The sequence below is a fragment of the Carassius auratus genome, chromosome 8 (genome assembly GCF_003368295.1).
Source record: "Carassius auratus strain Wakin chromosome 8, ASM336829v1, whole genome shotgun sequence".
NCBI lineage: Eukaryota > Metazoa > Chordata > Actinopteri > Cypriniformes > Cyprinidae > Carassius > Carassius auratus.
Window position 1 is genome coordinate 28,578,135 of NC_039250.1, and position 19,052 is coordinate 28,597,186.

Here is a 19,052-nt window from a genome sequence, read left to right on the forward strand (position 1 = left end):
TGTAGTGGTTTGGAAGGTATGCAAACTGGAGCAGATTGAGTGTGTTGGAGAGGCTGGTTTTGATGTTATGCATGATTAACCTCTCAAAGAACTTTATGATGATTGGAGTCAGTACTATAGGTAGTTGTTTAGACAGGACAAAGATTTTTTTTTTTTTTTGGTACCAGTATGAAATAGGGAACACTTATTCAGTATTGACTGTTTTTTTCCCTAAAAAAAAATCCCAATTTGCTGATTATTAATAGTTAGTAAGGTAGTTGTTAAGTTTAGGTATTGGGTAGGATTAGGGATATAGAATAAGATGATATAGAATAAGGCATTGATATGTGCTTAATTAGTACTAATAAAAGGCTAATATTTTAGCAATATGCATGCTAATAAGCAACTAGTAAAGAGACCCTAAAATAAAGTGTAACCCATATATCTTTATTTATACAGCTGTACATAGAGTAAATAATGCACAATCTATACATAAATGTACTGTTCCAGATTATACACATATTTGTCAGTTTTTTTTCTCTTCTCATATGTCAGATGTGTATGTATGTATTTACCAGGTGCACCTTTAAAAACCTCAACAAATTAATTGTGTGTTTGCGCACACCTGGCGAATAAAGCTAATTCTGATTGTAAAAAAAAAATAAAATAAAAAAAAAATATTAGTATATGATAAGACCCAAGTTTCTGGCCAGAAGGACTTTCTGAAGGAATTTCTGACGTGAAGGTTGAACAAGAGGTACAGACTGATTGGCCTAAACTGTGGGTTAAACAGAGTAAAAAAATGATGACATGTGTGGTATGGATCTGCATAGTTCAGAGAAGTGGTTAAATGTGTTTATTTATCAAGTATAGTGTGAAAAGTCGCAGTTCACTGATAGGGCCATATAGTCTGAGCACATAAATTGTGAGCTTTGGCTTTACATCACATGCGATTTACTTCAGTAAGAGTTCATATTTACCAAAACATTGCTGAAATTGCACAGTGTATTGGCTGACTTTACAGCTCTTGCCAACATCTGACTAGCTTGTCAAGTGGGAGGGACCCTACCCACTGCGCAATGTGCCACAGAGTGATGTCTTTTTCATGTACTTTTTGGACATTCAAATTCGGTCCAAATGACGTCCAAGATAATTACCAAATTCAAAAGTCAAATGTTCAATGTCATGGTTGGACGTCCAAATAGTGGACCTAGTTTAGATGTCGAATAGTTGTTCAGAAATGGCCATGGACCGATGGACCTAATATAGACATTATCTGCAGGTTTATCCGACGTCCAACTGTCTGACTTGTTTAAGAGGTATGAGGTTTTGAGAAACATGCCAAATATGAAATACCTTCCTAAAGCCTGCAAGAGGACTCAGGTCTTACACACCGGCATGATGAAGCCATGGAACTGAGATTTTTAGACACATAAGCAGACACTGGCAATGCGCACAAATATGTGACAAAATAAATAAATGAATATGAAATATCAGTTCACATCTTTGTTCTCTTTGTATTTTTTTTTCAATATTTTATTTCAAAAGTGTACAAACTGCAGTATGTTTTCTGTAAGGCAATGCTCATTGTGAACATCAACTTTTCATATTTACTATTGCATTATCACAGTTGTTTGTCTGAAAATCATAAATTATAATACTTATTACAGAACAAAAAGCTGATTCTATGACACAATTGTATTTATTTTCAGATATTTATGAATTGTACTTTTATTCAATTTATTAATTAGCACAGTAATCAGTCTCTTGTAGCCATATTTGTAAAATGTTGTCTATTATCTATACGTACATGAAATATCAATATTATTAAAAAGAAGAAAAAGAAAACTTTACAGTACGTATGCAGCTGTCTATTAAGTGATTTTGATGATTTGTTCAGTCTTTTAATGTAAAATAAATATTTATGTAATCAATTTTTGCATGCTGGACTGAGTGAAACTGGCATGAGCGAGGTGGACGTATGCGTCAAACTCTGTTTTCATCACCTGGGAAAGATGGTGACTATCAGGACTATAAGAACTGTAGATGTTAGTGACGGAGTCAAGCCCACAGAACCACCACACTCCATTGAGTTTTCCTGCAGATGGATCAAATAGAGAAAAAATAAATTAATAACAGAATTATAAACTCTAAGACTATCAAAAACCTGGACAATCCTTTAGAAAGCCATCAATGCACAATTGATCCCAATGTTCACCTATGGAGTTACAGAAACAAAATTTAAATAAATACAAAAAAAAAGTATTGTATTGATTCATTGTAGTAATCAAATATTACTTGATTCATTATTACTCTAAATTAAGGTTCACTTTGTTGTAGATTATTAAATATCATAATATGGGGCCTGGGATTGGCTATGACAATTTCTTGCAAAAATAATGAAATATTGAATGCAATCGAATGCAAATAATGCATGTTTCAATTTGGACTAAGGTGCAAATAACATGGACCTGCACTGAATTGTTATAGTTGCTGTACCTCTGTTACAGGTGTGCAGCTAAAACTATTTATCAATCCATTCATTCAGCTCAGTTGAACTGATTTGTGTACCTCATGATGGAAGGGGTGGCATGTGTCTGGTCGCCTTCTGTCCTTCTGAAACTTCAGCCGTTCACATTTCAGAGACTCGTTATGTGCAATGAAATTAAGGGAAAAACATGACAAAAGACAGTTGGCAAAACAGAGGAAAACACTGACCACAGAGAGTGTCTACAAAAAGAAAGCATTGCTTTAGTCTGCTGTTTGTAGTATCAATGGGAGATCAAATAAAGGGTTAACTAGAATTGTCTAAGAAAAGTCTTTTTATGAAGGATATACATAATTTCGATGGGGTCTGTGGTGACAGGTCCAAAGTCACTGCAGTCACATGTATTGTCAATGACCACCATGAAAAGATTACTGCTGGGAATCTGCTGAATTACAAATGATCTGGGAAAGAAAAGACAGAAGGGGAGACAGACAATGAGATTCAAATGACTTTTTTATCTGCAGGAAGAGGTGGCAGTACACTGTGTAGACAGACAAGTGTTCATATACTGGAAATGTACCACAACATTTTAAGATTTTTTTTTTTTTTTTTTAGCATAGTCTTTTCAATGTATATCACCAATCAAAGTCATATTATATATATTATATATTTGTATATTATATATACAAAGTCACCAATGTATATATAATGGCACATTACAGTCAGTCTGACCTCGAATTAGTAAGTTGGCTTTTGTTTGGCTGTTTGAATCACATGCTGTAACACTGCAAAAACTGTCGGTCTTGGAAGCATTGAGCTTGTGTTGCTTGTGTTGTTATTTTAGAAAATCCACAGATGCTGTCTAAATTTTTATAATAGACTGTACCTTTACACTGTAAAACCCGACAAGTTAACTCAACTCAAATTGTTTGAGTAAACTGATTGCCTTGACTGTAATACCCGACAAGTAAATTTTACTCAAACGGTTTGAGTAAACAGATATCCTTAAGTTATGTTAACTCAAACCGTTTGAGGAAACCGATTGCCTTAAACCGTTTAAGTTGAAAAAACTAACAGTTATGAGTACTCTGAACTTAATTCAGTTGAGTTCACTGAAAGAAGATATATATTGCAATTAAGTGATTAAGTGATTAATTGAGTGATAATTGAGCTTTAGTGATGAACAGCTGCTGTTAACAAACAGAATTACTGAAGAAAAGAGAGAAAGGAACAACAGCTGACTTCAGACACAGCCTCACTCAAACCTGACAAGTTATGTTAACTCAAACCGTTTGAGGAAACTGATTGCCTTAAACCGTTTAAGTTGAAAAAACTAACAGTTATGAGTACTCTTTACTTAATTCAGTTGAGTTCACTGAAAGATATATATTGCAGTTAAGTAATTAAGTGATTAACTAAGTGCTGATTGAGAATTAGTGATGAACAGCTGCTGTTAACAAACAGAATCACTGAAGAAAAGAGAAACACAAGAACTACTACAACTGACTTCAGACACAGCCTTAGATGAAATCAACTGAAATAAAATACATGAAATCTCTCAAGAACTGATTAAACAACCCCACAAACAGCATCACCAGCTCCACTTATTAATAACCAGACTGACTTTATTTCTGTCAGACGTCTACAGAAGATCTTATTGAGAATGATCTAAGGTTTAGATGTTGATTTATTGTTTCATTTGAAGTAACCATGTTAGAGATCAGTGTTTGCTTTAGTTGGGCTCTTGACCCTTGATTTCTGTCTTAGTCTTTTCTCTGGCTGTTATAAAAGTGTGTTTCTAAAACACATTTGTTGTAACTCAAAAGCCCAGAAGAAAGGCCATCAGGTGTTAACCTGTACCTAGGTGTAGGTTGTTATACTTTATAAAGGTGATGGTAATTATTCATTATTATTCACAGTTATTGATCCATGTGGAGTCTAATCTCTGATGTGTAATTAGTAGAAGTGGACCTAGTAAAAATGACACTAAGAGCCAGTGATTCTGTAATATTCAATTAATATTAAAATGACTTCATAAACATTTTGTACACATTCTTTTGTCTTCTATGCCAGTAACTGGTCAAATACAGACATCAATTATCAGAATATGAACCTCTACAATGGTGACAAAAAAACATGCTGCAATGCATGCTGGGTACTATTGTAGAACAAAACTCATCCATGGCTCCCAGCATGCTCTGCAGGATTTTTTTTTTTATGGTCACCATTGTTGAGGTTCATATTCTGATTATTGATGTCTGTGTGTGACTAATTGACACCGTAGAAGACCACACTATTTGGAAAGTCTTTGTATTAACGGATTATCACAGAACCACTGTGTCTTAGGATCACTTTGACTGTAATCAATCAAATTACATAACACTTACTTCATCAGAGATTAGACTTCTTATGAATCAATAATTGGTGATTATCACCAATATAAAGTATAACAACCTACACCTAGATACAGGTTAACACCTGATGGCATTTCTTCTGGGCTTTTGAGTTACAACAAATGTGTTTTAGAAACACACGGTTATAACAGCCAGAGAAAAGACTAAGACAGAAATCAAGGGTCAAGAGCCCAACTAAAGCAAACACTGATCTCTAACATGGTTACTTCAAATGAAACAATAAATCAACATCTAAACCTTAGTTCATTCTCAATAAGATCTTCTGTAGACGTCTGACAGAAATAAAGTCAGTCTGGTTATTAATAAGTGGAGCTGGTGATGCTGTTTGTGGGGTTGTTTAATCAGATCTTGAGAGATTTCATGTATTTTATTTCAGTTGATTTCATCTAAGGCTGTGTCTGAAGTCAGTTGTAGTAGTTCTTGTGTTTCTCTTTTCTTCAGTGATTCTGTTTGTTAACAGCAGGTGTTCATCACTAATTCTCAATCAGCACTCAGTTAATCACTTAATTACTTAAATGCAAAGTTTTAAAACTTACAGGGTTTAAATCAAGGCAATCTGTTTACTCAAACGATTTGAGTTAAGTTAACTTGTCGGGGTTTACAGTGTACAGAAAACTTCCCTAACCATGACCTAACCTTCTACTAATAGTCTAATAACTAAATTTAGTTGACATAGTTGCAAGTTACTTATAGTCAACAGAATTTCAAAAGGGACCATGAAAATAAAGTCTTAGAACAGCCAAGGTATGTACAGTACGCATTAAATAAATAAATAAAAATAAAAAAACTAAAGTGTAATCGTATGCATTTGTAATGCATTTAACTAACTACTGCATTGAAATGCATGATTGCTACAAAGTGGATATGATTCCAAATTTTGCTGTTTGAATATTTATAACAATGTTATAAAGACAAGGATTGCAAGCTTCCTGTTATGATGTAATACACACAACGCCATTCTATAACTTTCTTTCCTTATCTTGTACAGTACATCATTCACTCATGCACGTAACACAACACTATATCACTCATTAAATTTAACTGAGCAATTAATGATGTAAATATACAATGCAAGAAGACAGATACCCTGCTGCTAAATGCAACATGATGTGCCGCAAATAAAGATGCTCATTTGTAGCAAGGTATGAAAGATGGTGATAATCTATATACAGTACAGTCTGTGTAAATGTAGTCTGTTCACTCACATAATTCTGAATCAAGCGAATAACAATTCTATGTGAGAGAACAGATTATAAAGGTTGTCTGATATCTTTCAGCGGACCCCAGCTGTCTTATGTATATGTGCTTGCGGATCAATTTTTGTGATTGTTGTGTGTCTGAGTGCTGCACTTACTTTAAACAACTTTCACAGTCAATATTTCCCACGGTTTCTTTAATGGTGCGCTCAGACACGAAGGCTGGATATTCTTTATCACAAGGAACCAACATAGTTTTGCCTCCTCTCTGAGCTAGAGAGAAAAACAGAGAGAGACATTGCTTTTAAATGTTTTTCTGTGGCAAGGCTTAACTGTATCACTTCAGAAAAAGACAATTCTTTAAAATTTATGGACAGGAATGAATGCCAGGCATGCACTTCTGTTGAATCTGCTTAACATCTATACATTTAGTTTTTTTATGGATTTATTTATTTATTTTTTCTCAGAATGCATACAGATGTAATACAGTATCTAGTCATCTGCATGATGCTGTGAATGATCAATTTAATGTTGATTACTTGAGAATGGGGAAAAAAGTGAATTGTCCCTTTTGCTTTGAATATGTCCTCTCTCTGTGAGTTTGGTAGTTTTATTTGCATTGAGCTGCATGCTTCAGACAGCACAATTGTATATTCATAGTGGCCTCACTGCAAAGCAAATTTCTGCATACAAGATATTCTATTATGCAATCCAAAAAGTACTTAGTTCACCTCTCTCCATCCGCTGGCATTAGCATGAGTTAGTTCGTCATTTGCTGCTTTCCACAAGAATTCAACTGCAGGCGGTTTAGAGAGGTTGGGCCATAATAAAGGCAAATAAAGCCTTGCCCGCAGTCCTGGCTTCAGTATTAAGTGTTATTTGTGGCTGAGTAGAGTTGCAACCCTAAACTTCACTCTACTTCTGCTGAAATGTAGCACTGCACATGGTGATTGATTAAATTAATGTAGCACATAATATTGCTGTCGGTGCACATTTGAAACCTTGACCTTGTGCCTTGAGCACTAGTTATAGAATATACAGATCTGATGCCTTCAACACATCACACACTCACATCCTCATAAACATACAAACCCTTAGTGGTGAGGTCAGAGTGCCACCAACTGTACAGGTTGAACTCAACCAGAAATCTGTGAAAGCAAATGAATAAGAACAATAATGAAAGCAAGTGCTGAAAAGAGAGAAACAAACAAATAAATAATACACAGATAAAAGAGGCCAAAACAAAGATTGAGAAGTACAGCACTATTATTTCAGTGTGTCCTTATGTGTGCTTCCAAACCTGAAATGATTTATCATATTATAAAAACAAACCATATTATATTATAAAAATTAACTTTGGAATCTACACTGTAAACTTAATGTTGTCAATACTATAGCAAATCTAAAAAAAATTTTAAATCTTAAAAGATTTTGATTACCATTAGCATATTCCCATCCATTTGATACTATTTGACACTTGAAAATGCTGCCATCACATGATATTGCAAAAAATAATAATAATAAAAAAAAATCTCTCTCTCTCTCTCTCTATATATATATATATATATTATCATACAAATATTTAAAATAACAGTTTTCCCAGGATAATTATTTCCATTCCATTAAAATATTTGCATTTATTTCAAACAAAGCAAATGTATGTAGTTTTGCTTATCAAGTAGATACATATTTTTTTGGATGTTGAGATATTTTCAACTAAAAGTCAAACATACACCTGCTGTTGTGTGTCCTGATATGTGCATGGAAAATGGAATACCCACTTTTCAAAACTCTAAATATCACAGAAACGTTCATGAAATTAGAGACTTACATGACAAACTCAGTCAGAAGCCACCGGACAGCTGCGAATAAAGCAAAGTAGGGCTAAAAAAGAAAAGAACAATAACTAATCAATCACTGAGAGCTACACAGTAGTTAAATTATCATGGCATCATTTGGTTAACCATGTGATATGTCCGTTATACATACACCATAAAAATAAACACTTCTACTGTCATTTGCTCACTGGCATTCCCAGTGTTTCTTTCAATATATTTTTTTTGATATTTCAAAAAGGGAAAGCAGGGGCCAATTTAATAAATGGGGAAAATTTAGCGCAATTCCAAAACAGCGCTGATGGGTGTAGAAATTTCTGCTAACAACTAACAACTAACAAACGATGTTCATCGCCATGGCTCAGTCAGACCTGGTCATGTATGTGAGGGCATTTATGCCGCTCACCCTCACCAGCTCCCTTGAGGGGGAAACCCTGGTGATGCTGTTCCCTATAGGGATGACTTACCATCATCTCCAAGAAAAGCCTGCCGCCAGTACATATGGCAAGCCAAAGGATGTTAATGTGGCAAGCCCAACAAACATTAATATGGCAAGCCCAATGAACAAATGTGGCAAGCCTGCCGAAGAAGGAAAAAAAAAATATTGCTTGGCAAATGATATGTTCGGATATTGTGTTGTTCTGGCATTCCAAATAAATTAATATGTGGACAAAAATCATCTGCCTCCTACCATGCTCTCTCTGTTCTCTGTGGTGCCTCCTCCTAACAACAACAATTGCAGCCATTTCAAGGGCAAAATAGTTTAAGACATGCTTTTTTTGGATGTTAAATAATGGCACAAATACCAGTATTTTGACGACTGCAAACATTAAGCAATTGCATTGCTTGATTTAGAAATTTTGCATCTGAAAGGGAAACGCCTAAAAATGCATATTCAATAAGGTCAGGTGCAAAAAATAACTGTGTCAATACCGTTTTAGCGCTAATTCATCACTGGGCATCTTTAAAAGTCCTGACATTTTAACACCAAAAGACGATTTTACACTGGTGCAAGCTGTTAGTAGAAATAGTCACTGGACTCCAAATCAGATTACTGGGTCCACTGCGTCCACCTGAGTCCACTGCGGAGTGAGATCAGGGCACCATTAGCCAGGGATCTGAACCGGTTCAAGGAACGAGAATGAAAACCGTAATTTTGACAGGAACAGAACCAGAAACTAAATCAAATTTTATAGTTCCGAACAGAATCGAAAATTTAAAATGGCCATTAACCAGTTAATAACGTTATTTTATCGTTCCATTTAACATTTGAAATTTGCTGTCAACCAATCACGAATTCCAGAAGTACGGCATATGCAAATGTGACGCTGAAGCCAACGAGTGAAATGTCGCTCAGCTGTGAACTCATCATAGGTCAGTCTCAATGACAATGCACCGCCCTTAGAGTTTATCTGAGGATAGTGTGAGATGAATTCAACAGATCACACATCTGCAGTGCTTCTGTGAATGGAGAAAACTGAAAAACGAACCCCTATAGGCTTACATAAAAAGGAATATAGGCATATACACTAAATATATTTCACTTATATATATTGACAGATTGATGAAATGAAAGAAAAAATGTGCTAAATTAAATAAAATAAAAAAAATTAATTACATTTATGCATTTAGCAGACGCTTTTATCCAAACTTACAGGCTATACATTTTTACCTATCATGTGTTCCCAGGGACTCGAACCCCCAACATTGCGCTTGATAGTGCAATGCTCTACTAATTGAGCTACAGGAACACAAAAAAAAAAAAAAAAAAAAAAAAAAAATTACGGTCCATCGCGACACGTTCCAAGATTTTCAGAAAGGAAAACGAAACAGCAGAGAATAGTTTTCTTTATTTTGCAAAAGCTTTACAGTTTTAATTATTTTGCAAAAGCTGACAGCTTTGAATAAAGTCTTGCTTCTGTATAATCAACCAGCTTTGGTATGACCATCGCGCCGACACAACATCAATTTGCTATATTGAAGCCTGTTCATTATCAAAACAAAATAATAAATAGAAACAAATAAATAGTTACACTGCTCTGTTCAGCATGAAAGCGCCTCACTGTGCTGATAAGGCTGATGTGAAGGATGCTGTATGCTGATGTGAACACTATATAATAAATCAATTTTTAGCATCCAGATACATCGGGAATATGGAAACACCTGGATTCGTGCTGAATGAGAGAGGTAGGTATCATCTTCACCATAAATTAATTTGTTTTTGGACTGACGTTTTTATAGCCTTTAAAGGATTAGTTTTGGAGAGAAACTAATAACTGTTTTTAAAATGTATGTTTTAGACTACAGGCATTTTAGCCTTCATTATTTTGGAAAGTAATAGGACCAATAAAGGTAATGTGAGCCATGAATTAAGTTTTTTTTCTCTCTCTCTCTCTTTAAAAACGCAATGTTAGGCTATAATTTTTTTTTTTTATTTATTTTTTTTTGCAGCAAAATTTTTTTTTACATATCTTAAAAATACTTTGATGTCTTTAAAGTGCTGATAGAATTGTTTTTATTTTATTTTATTTTTTTTTTTTTTTTTTAATAGCCTACATTTGGCCAAAATCTAGAAAAGATTATGCTTTGCTTTGACTAACCGCAGCGGGTTATTGACTAACATTACATCTCTATTTTTTTCCTTTTCTTTTTAAAGGAAGAAAAAACTGTACTTTATTATTATTATATAACAACTATTGTAGGGAATTAAATTTTTTTGGTCTTGCTTCTGGTCTCATTTGCGTCCAGCTATTTTTATATGTACAAAACAAGAATAGTCTGCGCACAGTTGTAAGAGGTAGAGAGTGTAATCAGTAGGGGTATAACGATATGCATATTCGTATTGAACCGTTCGGTTACGAGGCTTTCGGTTCGGTACGTGGTACGCATTATGTACCGAACAGTTTTTTGGAATAATTAATTATATTTGGAAAATAAATAAAAAATTGTGAAATATAAATGATATGCATTCAACAAGGTAGCCCAATAACCCAAACGACGTAACAGGCAATGCCCCTGACACCCCCGAAGAAGAAAAAAACACCAGCTTATATGTTTATGTTAGGCTACTCAGTCAGGCGCTCGCTCACTCAGTACGCCCTGAAGGCTCGTTGCAAAATGACCAATGCGTTTAACAGACCAGAAATATAAGATCCTCCAATAACCAACAGGTCTGGTGTTTGGGTGCACTTTACCAATCGATCGGGGCATCCAAACAAGCATGGAAATCAAAATGGACTAGTACTGTACTGTGTCGGAATTTCCAGAGCAGTACGATACAATTAACAGGCCTGCACGTTATTAGATAGAAGAACTGTTATAAATAGAACGTATGATCGGGCAGTTTTGAAAACTCCACCTACTTTGCTCTTGGCATAGTGCAGCGCAAATCGCGTTGTATCTGAAGGGCAACGCTGAGCCCAGGGTCCAGCGCCGCGCATACCGCGTCCTGTGTGAAAGATCCTTTAGCCATTTTCAACGAGCCTTCAGTGCACACAGAGTGAGCGAGCGCATTACTCTGTAGTGGAAAATGCAGGTTTTAAGAACATGCTTAATTGAGCCCCGTTACAATATTCCTTCACGAGCCCATTTCAGCCAGACCGTAATTCCTGCTTTGTTCCAAAAAACATAAGCCCTATAGAGAGCTAATTGAGTAAAAACACACTCAATATAAAGAGTTATAGAGTTCCATATAAAAAGTTACATCTTTGTATTTGTTCATAACTACTACAACAATATAACATTTTCATTTTTTTGTTTTTGTTTTATACAGTATGCTGCTAAGAAAACACCATAGAAGATGGGTAAAGAATAGCTCCATCATTGTTCAATGTAAAATAAAACATACTTTGTTAGTTTTAATAAAACATTTTTTTAAAAATCAAGGAAATTTATCTGCCAATTTTTTTTTTTTTTTTTTGCTGTATCTAAAACGTACCGAACCGAACCGTGACACCAGTGAATTGTATCGAACCGAACCGTGAATTTTGTGAACCGTTACACCCCTAGTAATCAGATGTGGTTAATTCCTGATGTTCACCTCTTCATGTTTAATAAATCAAGTGTTATGATCTGCCGAGATCTTTGTCAGTGTCCTCTTTCCAACAAAGCCTAGAACCCACGAGCTAGCGCACGGTAAGAACAGTAAAGCCTGCATATAGAAACAACGCATGTTACGTTATTATTAGGCTAATTATAGGCAAAGAATATTGTTTAAAAAAAAATAATGTTATTAACCGGTATTTCTTCCACCCGAACCAGTTCGGAACAGTAATAATATCAGAGGAACGCATGAACAGAAACATTAAAATATCGATTTTGCTCGGAGTGAACTGATGGAATTTTATTTTTCGTTTTCAAGCCCTGCCTTTAGCCGACTTAAGCTGTTTCAGTTGGCTGGCTTCCTCCACAAACTAAGCCCTGATTCTTCTTTCTTGTTTTTGGAGCGTAGCTTTCACCACATTAATACATGCCCTAAAGCATGCCAGGAGATCTAGTCCTATGATGCGTGTCTGAGGAATTCTTTCTGCAGGACCTCACAGGACCCCTGGGCAGAGGAGTTACATGGTCAATCCTGTGTTGATGAGCTTGGAAGGGCTGCACAGGACGTATAAGCCTTGAGTCTGATGTGTCAGTGCACAACTGTCTTTTCGGTGATATTAGAGAGTGACAATTCTTTCTTCTTGCTAGCCTTCTTTAGAATTTAGAGGCATTCATGAGCCACGTTCCCCGTCCCTGTCTAAAGCAGTAGAACCTCCTCCACATCACAGCAGAATTAATCAAATAGTAACAAGTCTCTCAAAACCTTGCGTTTTCATAAAATGTTTTTTTTTTTCTGGCTGAACAGCAGAAATTATAACAAATAAAATAGTTATTAGAAATATAACAGTGATCAAGAAGCAGTAGTTCTTGCATAAACTAGTGCACTGATAAACTATAAACTAGGAGTTCTCTTTCAAGTCAATAGTCTTTTAACGGTTATAAGTGTTCACAAGTTCCTACACAGAACTGAGAAACATGTCTCAAACATGTCCATTGAAAACTGACAATCTACTGATACTATGAGGATGTACCGTATGTATCAAGGACTTCAAAGAGCGGGCATAATAAGAAATTATGTTTTAGTGTTCTGCTTTTGCAGAAATACAGAAGAAACCATAGAAAAATAGTGGATCAGAAGAAACTAGAATGAGAAACATCACAGATGTAATGGCTTTGTATGGTACTCACGTGCAAAAGTGTGTGTGCTGTATCACTGGTCTGCGCATACACCCTACAGATTGCCCGATAGTCATACAGATTCACCCTGAAGAAAAAAAAATCACATTGTTCATTCTGCTAGTATTTTAGCAATGCATTTTATCCAGGATTATTATTTTGTAATAATAGAAAAAAAGAGTTATAATACTGTGGCAGATGAAAATGTAAATGACCAACAATGACATTTGCCTCATAAAATGTACTACTTATTAATAGGTTGTAAGGTAAATGTTAAGATTAGACATTTTTCAGCAGGATTAAATATCTAAAATATTGTCATGCACAAAAAGGCATTAATATGGGCTTTATAAGTACTAATAAACAACCAATATGCTAGCAATACACATACTAATAAGCACCTAGTTAATAGCTAGAATCCTTCCCTAAAGTTTCACCGATATATTATACCATATGAACACATAAACCTGTGCATACATAATTATTAGGCACGTTGATATAATGATTTATAATTACATACTAATAACAACTATTGATTTTGTATTAAACATTTATAAGTGATATATAATTGTCCATGAAGGCTGGAAATGAAAAACTCATTCAGGCATTACACACACACACACACACACACACTATTGAAAAAAACGCTATTCAGTTGTGCAGAATTATTAAGCATGTTTTCTTTCACTGATAAAATGAGCCAAAAAAGAGGTTTAACTCAGACTGAGATCAAAGATTATTAAATACCCATGAGTTCTTTTCTTCTTTTTTTACATCACAGCAATGAGAGGGAGTCGTGTGTGTTTGTGTGTGTAAGGCCCTGAGCTGGCCTTCTCTTCCATCACATTTAATTAGATGAAGATAATTATAGTCATTGCTTGCAGCTCTTTCTGTACCTCAACCAGTGATGTATGCAGAAGACTCATTTCACATCCATGAGTACATATGAGAGAATATTCATCATCAACATCATCATCATCTTCATCTTTCTCTCTTTTCTCTTGAGCAATCCAAATGATATTGAAATCCAAAGAAGCTGCTTTCAGAAATCTTATATGAATAAATATATGTCCTGAGCTTAAACAGCATTCACTAATTCTGAATGTTTGCCCTGCAGAACGAAGCCCCAAATCACACAATGCTCTACCTTTATTTTTGAGTCTAAAATGTAAAAAACATGTAAGAAGCATCATAATATACTTTATCAGAAATGTCACCACAGCCAGATATTTCCAATGAGCCTGGGTTGAGAATATCCTTGTTTTTAAATCAATTCCATCATAATTTTATTCACAGTAAATTAATGAATGAACAAATAATACTGTCAGGAAATAATAGAAACCAGAGATTGTCGGTTTGCAGGATTCATGGTATTGAATCGTATAAAAGTTTTTGAATCTGTGGTAACATTTTATTACGACTTTCATTAATAAAACTTGAACTAAAATTACAGTATATGATGCATAACAGACCATTAGTTAATATATTTCAAAAAGCTACAAGCATGAGCCAATGTGTGACAATTTGTGACAAATGCAAATTACAAAAATATTTAACATTCAATACATATATGATTATGTACTTTATAAAAAAAATATATACATGATTTTAAAAGATAACTGGTTGACGTCTTATTTATTCATGTGTATTTGAATACTTAAATGTCACTAAAACTGTGGTTTAAACTGAATAAAAAATATTTTATTAATTTATATCTATATGAACCTGGACAGCTATATGTAGTAGGTAATAATACAAATCATATTTACAATCTCATTTACAGCTCAAGTGACTGAGATTAGATAAGTAGTTAAGGGTCACTATTTAATATTCAATAAGTACAGTGTGGGATATATTTTTCTCTAATGATGCATTTTCTCTTCCTCCAACTTGTTTTAACACAACAATTGACAAATTTGTAATCTGTTCATCCTCAAGAGAAACAATCTAATGTATTTAGTCTCATTCAGCATTGACATACCTCTTAAAAGAACCCATTGAGACAAGTTTGTTCATCACAGCTCCCTCAGCCTCTCCAAAGAACACACCAGTCTGAAAGAGAAGTACAGGCTTCAACTGAGATCAACTATTATACCAAAAATAAAAATCTAGCAAAGTACAGTCTTTTATTCATTTTATCCGCACGCACATATGCATATCTTAGCTTACTGAATAAAAATCATGTATTGATTATATTTTTATTAAGTATTTACGAATAGTCAGGTAAGTAGTATATACAGTATTGAACTGATTAATACTTCAGATAATCATCCCTCACCAAAGACAGATCCTCGGCCACAATAATGAATCCATTGTTGTCAATGAGGTAACAGCTGATTTCCTGCATTGGGTGGGACAACAGAAAAGTGGTACAGGTGGTAAAAAAAAAAAAAAAACAACAATAACAATTGTGTACTGCAAATAGTGAAAGAGTACAAAGAGTAAATGTAGACACTCACATCATTGTCACAGCTGATGGAACACTTCCCGTCAAGTGCTGCACACTATCAGATGCAAAATAAGAAGACTATTATAGGCAGCAAACAATATCATGAAAAAATACATATTAACCACATTATCTGCAACCAAATGCTTTATATAGTTCTTTACCTCCTCACTCCCCTGCATTAAAAACTAAAACATGGTTAAGTACCTTGTACATCACCATTAGGACGCTGATTAACTAGCAACCCCACTGAGAATTACGACTAATGAAGATGTAACCCGTTTTGGGTCTGTGCCTCACCCAAAGCAATTGTTTGGCCTTGGAAGAATGGGAATACTGTATCTGTACATTTCAAATAAATGACTGTGACTATACTTGTATCCACTTTATTATCCCATGTTATTTATAATCATTTTATGGAGAAATTAATGGGTTTAGGAGCACAAAAAAGAATAACATAAATCTAAATAAAAATATTGTGGCTGTTCAAAGAGTGACAAGGACATTGTTTTACCATGCTCATGTTTCTAATGTCCATGCAGTGAGGATAGGTCATTCTTAATGAGTGTCCAGCAGCACTGTGGTGGGTTTTAGCCCACTCCTTCTCACAGAACTGCTTCAGCTCAGTGACATTTATAGGCTTCCAAGCTTGGTCTTTAACTTGGCCATTCCAAAAAACTTATTTTGTTTTTCAACCATTATGAGGTTGACTTGCTTGTATGTTTTGATCATTGTCATTCTGCTTGACCCAACCATGCTTCAGCTACAGAACTGCTAGTATGAAGTTCTTATCATGAGATGCAGTTTTTGGAATTTACCAGACATAACAAAACTTAAGTGCAATGAGTGCAAGCACATCAATACTTGAAAATTTGATAGACTGTAACATTGTGGTGATGGTTCTGGGTAATGTCTCTTAAAAAGCCAGTAGGCAATAAAGAAAATATAGATTTTCTTTAATGAAATTTAAAACTTCCTGGTGAAGTTGAATCACCCAAAACATTCATCTAAACAAACACACAAATGAAACACTGACAACGTGAGGAGGACTGTAGGGTGGTATCCCCGTTTACTTCTCCTGGACCTACTTACCCCACTACTCGGGTTAGTTGTAACTCGGTGAGGTGGGTTATAACATTATTATAAAAAAATTAAATATGCTCACATTTTATGCATGCACGTGTGTGTGTGTGTGTGTGTGTGTGTGTGTTTCTGTGTGTGTGTGTGTGTGTGTGTGTGTGTGTGTGTGTGTGTGTGTGTGTTTTGATTACCTGTCTGCTGGCAGTCCAGAACTTCCTCTGGAAGAACTCTAGTTTCATCTGAATACCCACAGCTGATGAAATATCAAAACAAATCATAGAAGGATGTCAGTGAACCTTTGATTCTCTTTTGCTCAAACAAAATTCAATTGATAAATGGAGAGTTCCTTTCTTGGTTATGATTGGTTGAGCCACGTTGTAAAATACTCTATAAACATGCCTAACTTCAGTACATCAGTATTAACGCCTCACTGCTGAGTCCGGTCAATATCGCTGAAGAATTGCACTGCTTGATGGAGGGATTATTATTTGCTATCAATACAAATGATTTTATGGTTGCTGCTATGTTGCAGTAATTACTATATGTACTGTAGTAAGCATTTTATGAAAGATCACTGACTTTAAAACAGCTGAATCCAGAACTAAGATTAGAAAGTGATTTCTAATAGCGTACTTCCGCGGGTCCTGTGCCAGCCTTGGCAGATGCCGCTGAGATGAATGGGAATGTCAACAGATAGCTTTCTCTAGACAACAGCTGAGCCTGGTGGGCCACGCAAACAGAGCCATGTTTTAAGAGCTAGTGCCACTTTAAATCAGCCTACCAATGGATAACTTATAACTTATAAGTTGCAAGTTATACTATGTTTCTCTGTACATGAAGATTATAAAAATAAATAAATAAGTGTGTGAATAGGGTAATGACTTTCGAAACTAGAGAAGTCCACAGCAAAGATCCATTTGACCAGCTATAAACTTGTCATGCAATGACCAGCGAGAAGTTCTCAGTTGTACAAGAACATTGTCTCTGCATACTTTCCAAAGGATTTTAATATTTTGGGAACTGGCCAACTAAGTGGCTTATCATAGGGCACAGCTATTTATAGAGATTTACAGAGATGTAAGCAAGCTTTGCAAAAAAAAAAAAAAAAAAAAAAAAAAAAAAACTTTCAGTTAAATTAGTTTAGTTTTATTTATAGTTGTTTATACTTTTAGTAAAAGGAACACAACTATATATGTAATGACTTGTCATCAGGCATTATGTCGCAAAATCAAAATGTTTGGCAAAAGAACACTCCTTTTAAATCATTTGCTGTAAATCACTTCAGTTCAGCACGATTTCTGTTCTGAAAATTTTATTCATACTAGAGGATCAAAAAAGGGGTAAAAAATACCCTTTCAAATAAACATTTCAAAATTATGACTTCTTTTTATGTAAAACTCTTACCAACACTGTAACTGGACCTCAGGTACCATTAGAAATAACTAAATAAGCAAGTGGTGCATCTGTTGTAAAATGGGCAATCATCCCGTTCAAAATACGAATATAAGACAGATTCACCACAAGGTCAGAACAGTCGCATGAAAATGTGCACACACACACACACACACACACACACACACACCAATTTCCACTTGCACAACTAATGCAAATGTCAATGTTACACTAATAGCACAAATGATCTCAGATCTGCCTACAGAGTAATATCTAAAAATAAATGGGAGCTCACATCAGTCCTATCAAGTGTAGATTTCTGAATGTTGCCAGAAACTGACAGATCATATAATACAAATGGGACAGAAATGTTATGGAACGGTCAGTTTGGTAAAAATGGGAGAGACTACTACAAATAATCTTCTCACTGCAACTTACAGAACATTAAAAATGGCACATCAGTAAAGGCCTAAAAAGCTTTGCTTTTAGCATTGGATAATATTTAAAAAGCTAAGGAATGACAAACAGACAAACAAAACCAGTTTATGACTGGATCCTAAGATGAGGAACCCTTAGCTAAAACTGATTAGAAACACTGCTAAGACCAGGCTATACAGAGCAACATGACAACAAAAGACATCGCTGACACAATGACAGAAGTTCAGTTCAAATAAAACAGAAAAAAAAACTGACCAGTTATCAGCTAACTCAATTTAGGAAAGTAATAAGAAGAAAGTCTCTTCTGAGAAAAAAAAAAATTCATGTGAAAAATCCTGAGATCTTTTAGAAGAGAAGTGCTGTAGTTTGCCTTTCTGTGATGTTCTGTGCTTGTCCAAACTGGTTAATGCTGACCGGTGTCTGTTTGGTTCTAGTTATCTGCTGGACCAGCATTGTCTTTTGTGGTTGAATCCCTGGTTAACCTACTTAAAGAATATCTGGGATACCGTCATGTGGTGATGAGCATGTTGGAGAACTCAACATGTAGCGTTCAGCATAATGACACTA

The 19,052-nt window shown here is 35.0% G+C and overlaps 1 protein-coding gene across 1 annotated transcript in view; it reads right to left on the bottom strand.

Annotated features, from left to right (window-relative positions):
- Positions 1–1,500: 1,500 nt before the first annotated feature.
- cacna2d3a (calcium channel, voltage-dependent, alpha 2/delta subunit 3a) overlaps positions 1,501–19,052 on the bottom strand; it is a 173,035-nt gene continuing 155,483 nt past the window's right edge. Inside the window, exons 28-38 of the mRNA XM_026270653.1 lie at positions 16,847–16,908; positions 15,589–15,633; positions 15,408–15,470; positions 15,111–15,181; positions 13,142–13,217; positions 7,909–7,961; positions 7,170–7,225; positions 6,236–6,350; positions 2,816–2,928; positions 2,551–2,633; positions 1,501–2,077 (exon numbers count right to left, since the gene is read on the bottom strand). Coding sequence (XP_026126438.1) covers positions 1,982–2,077; positions 2,551–2,633; positions 2,816–2,928; positions 6,236–6,350; positions 7,170–7,225; positions 7,909–7,961; positions 13,142–13,217; positions 15,111–15,181; positions 15,408–15,470; positions 15,589–15,633; positions 16,847–16,908 — 833 coding nt within the window. The 3' untranslated portion in view covers positions 1,501–1,981. The remainder of the gene's footprint in view (positions 2,078–2,550; positions 2,634–2,815; positions 2,929–6,235; positions 6,351–7,169; positions 7,226–7,908; positions 7,962–13,141; positions 13,218–15,110; positions 15,182–15,407; positions 15,471–15,588; positions 15,634–16,846; positions 16,909–19,052) is intronic.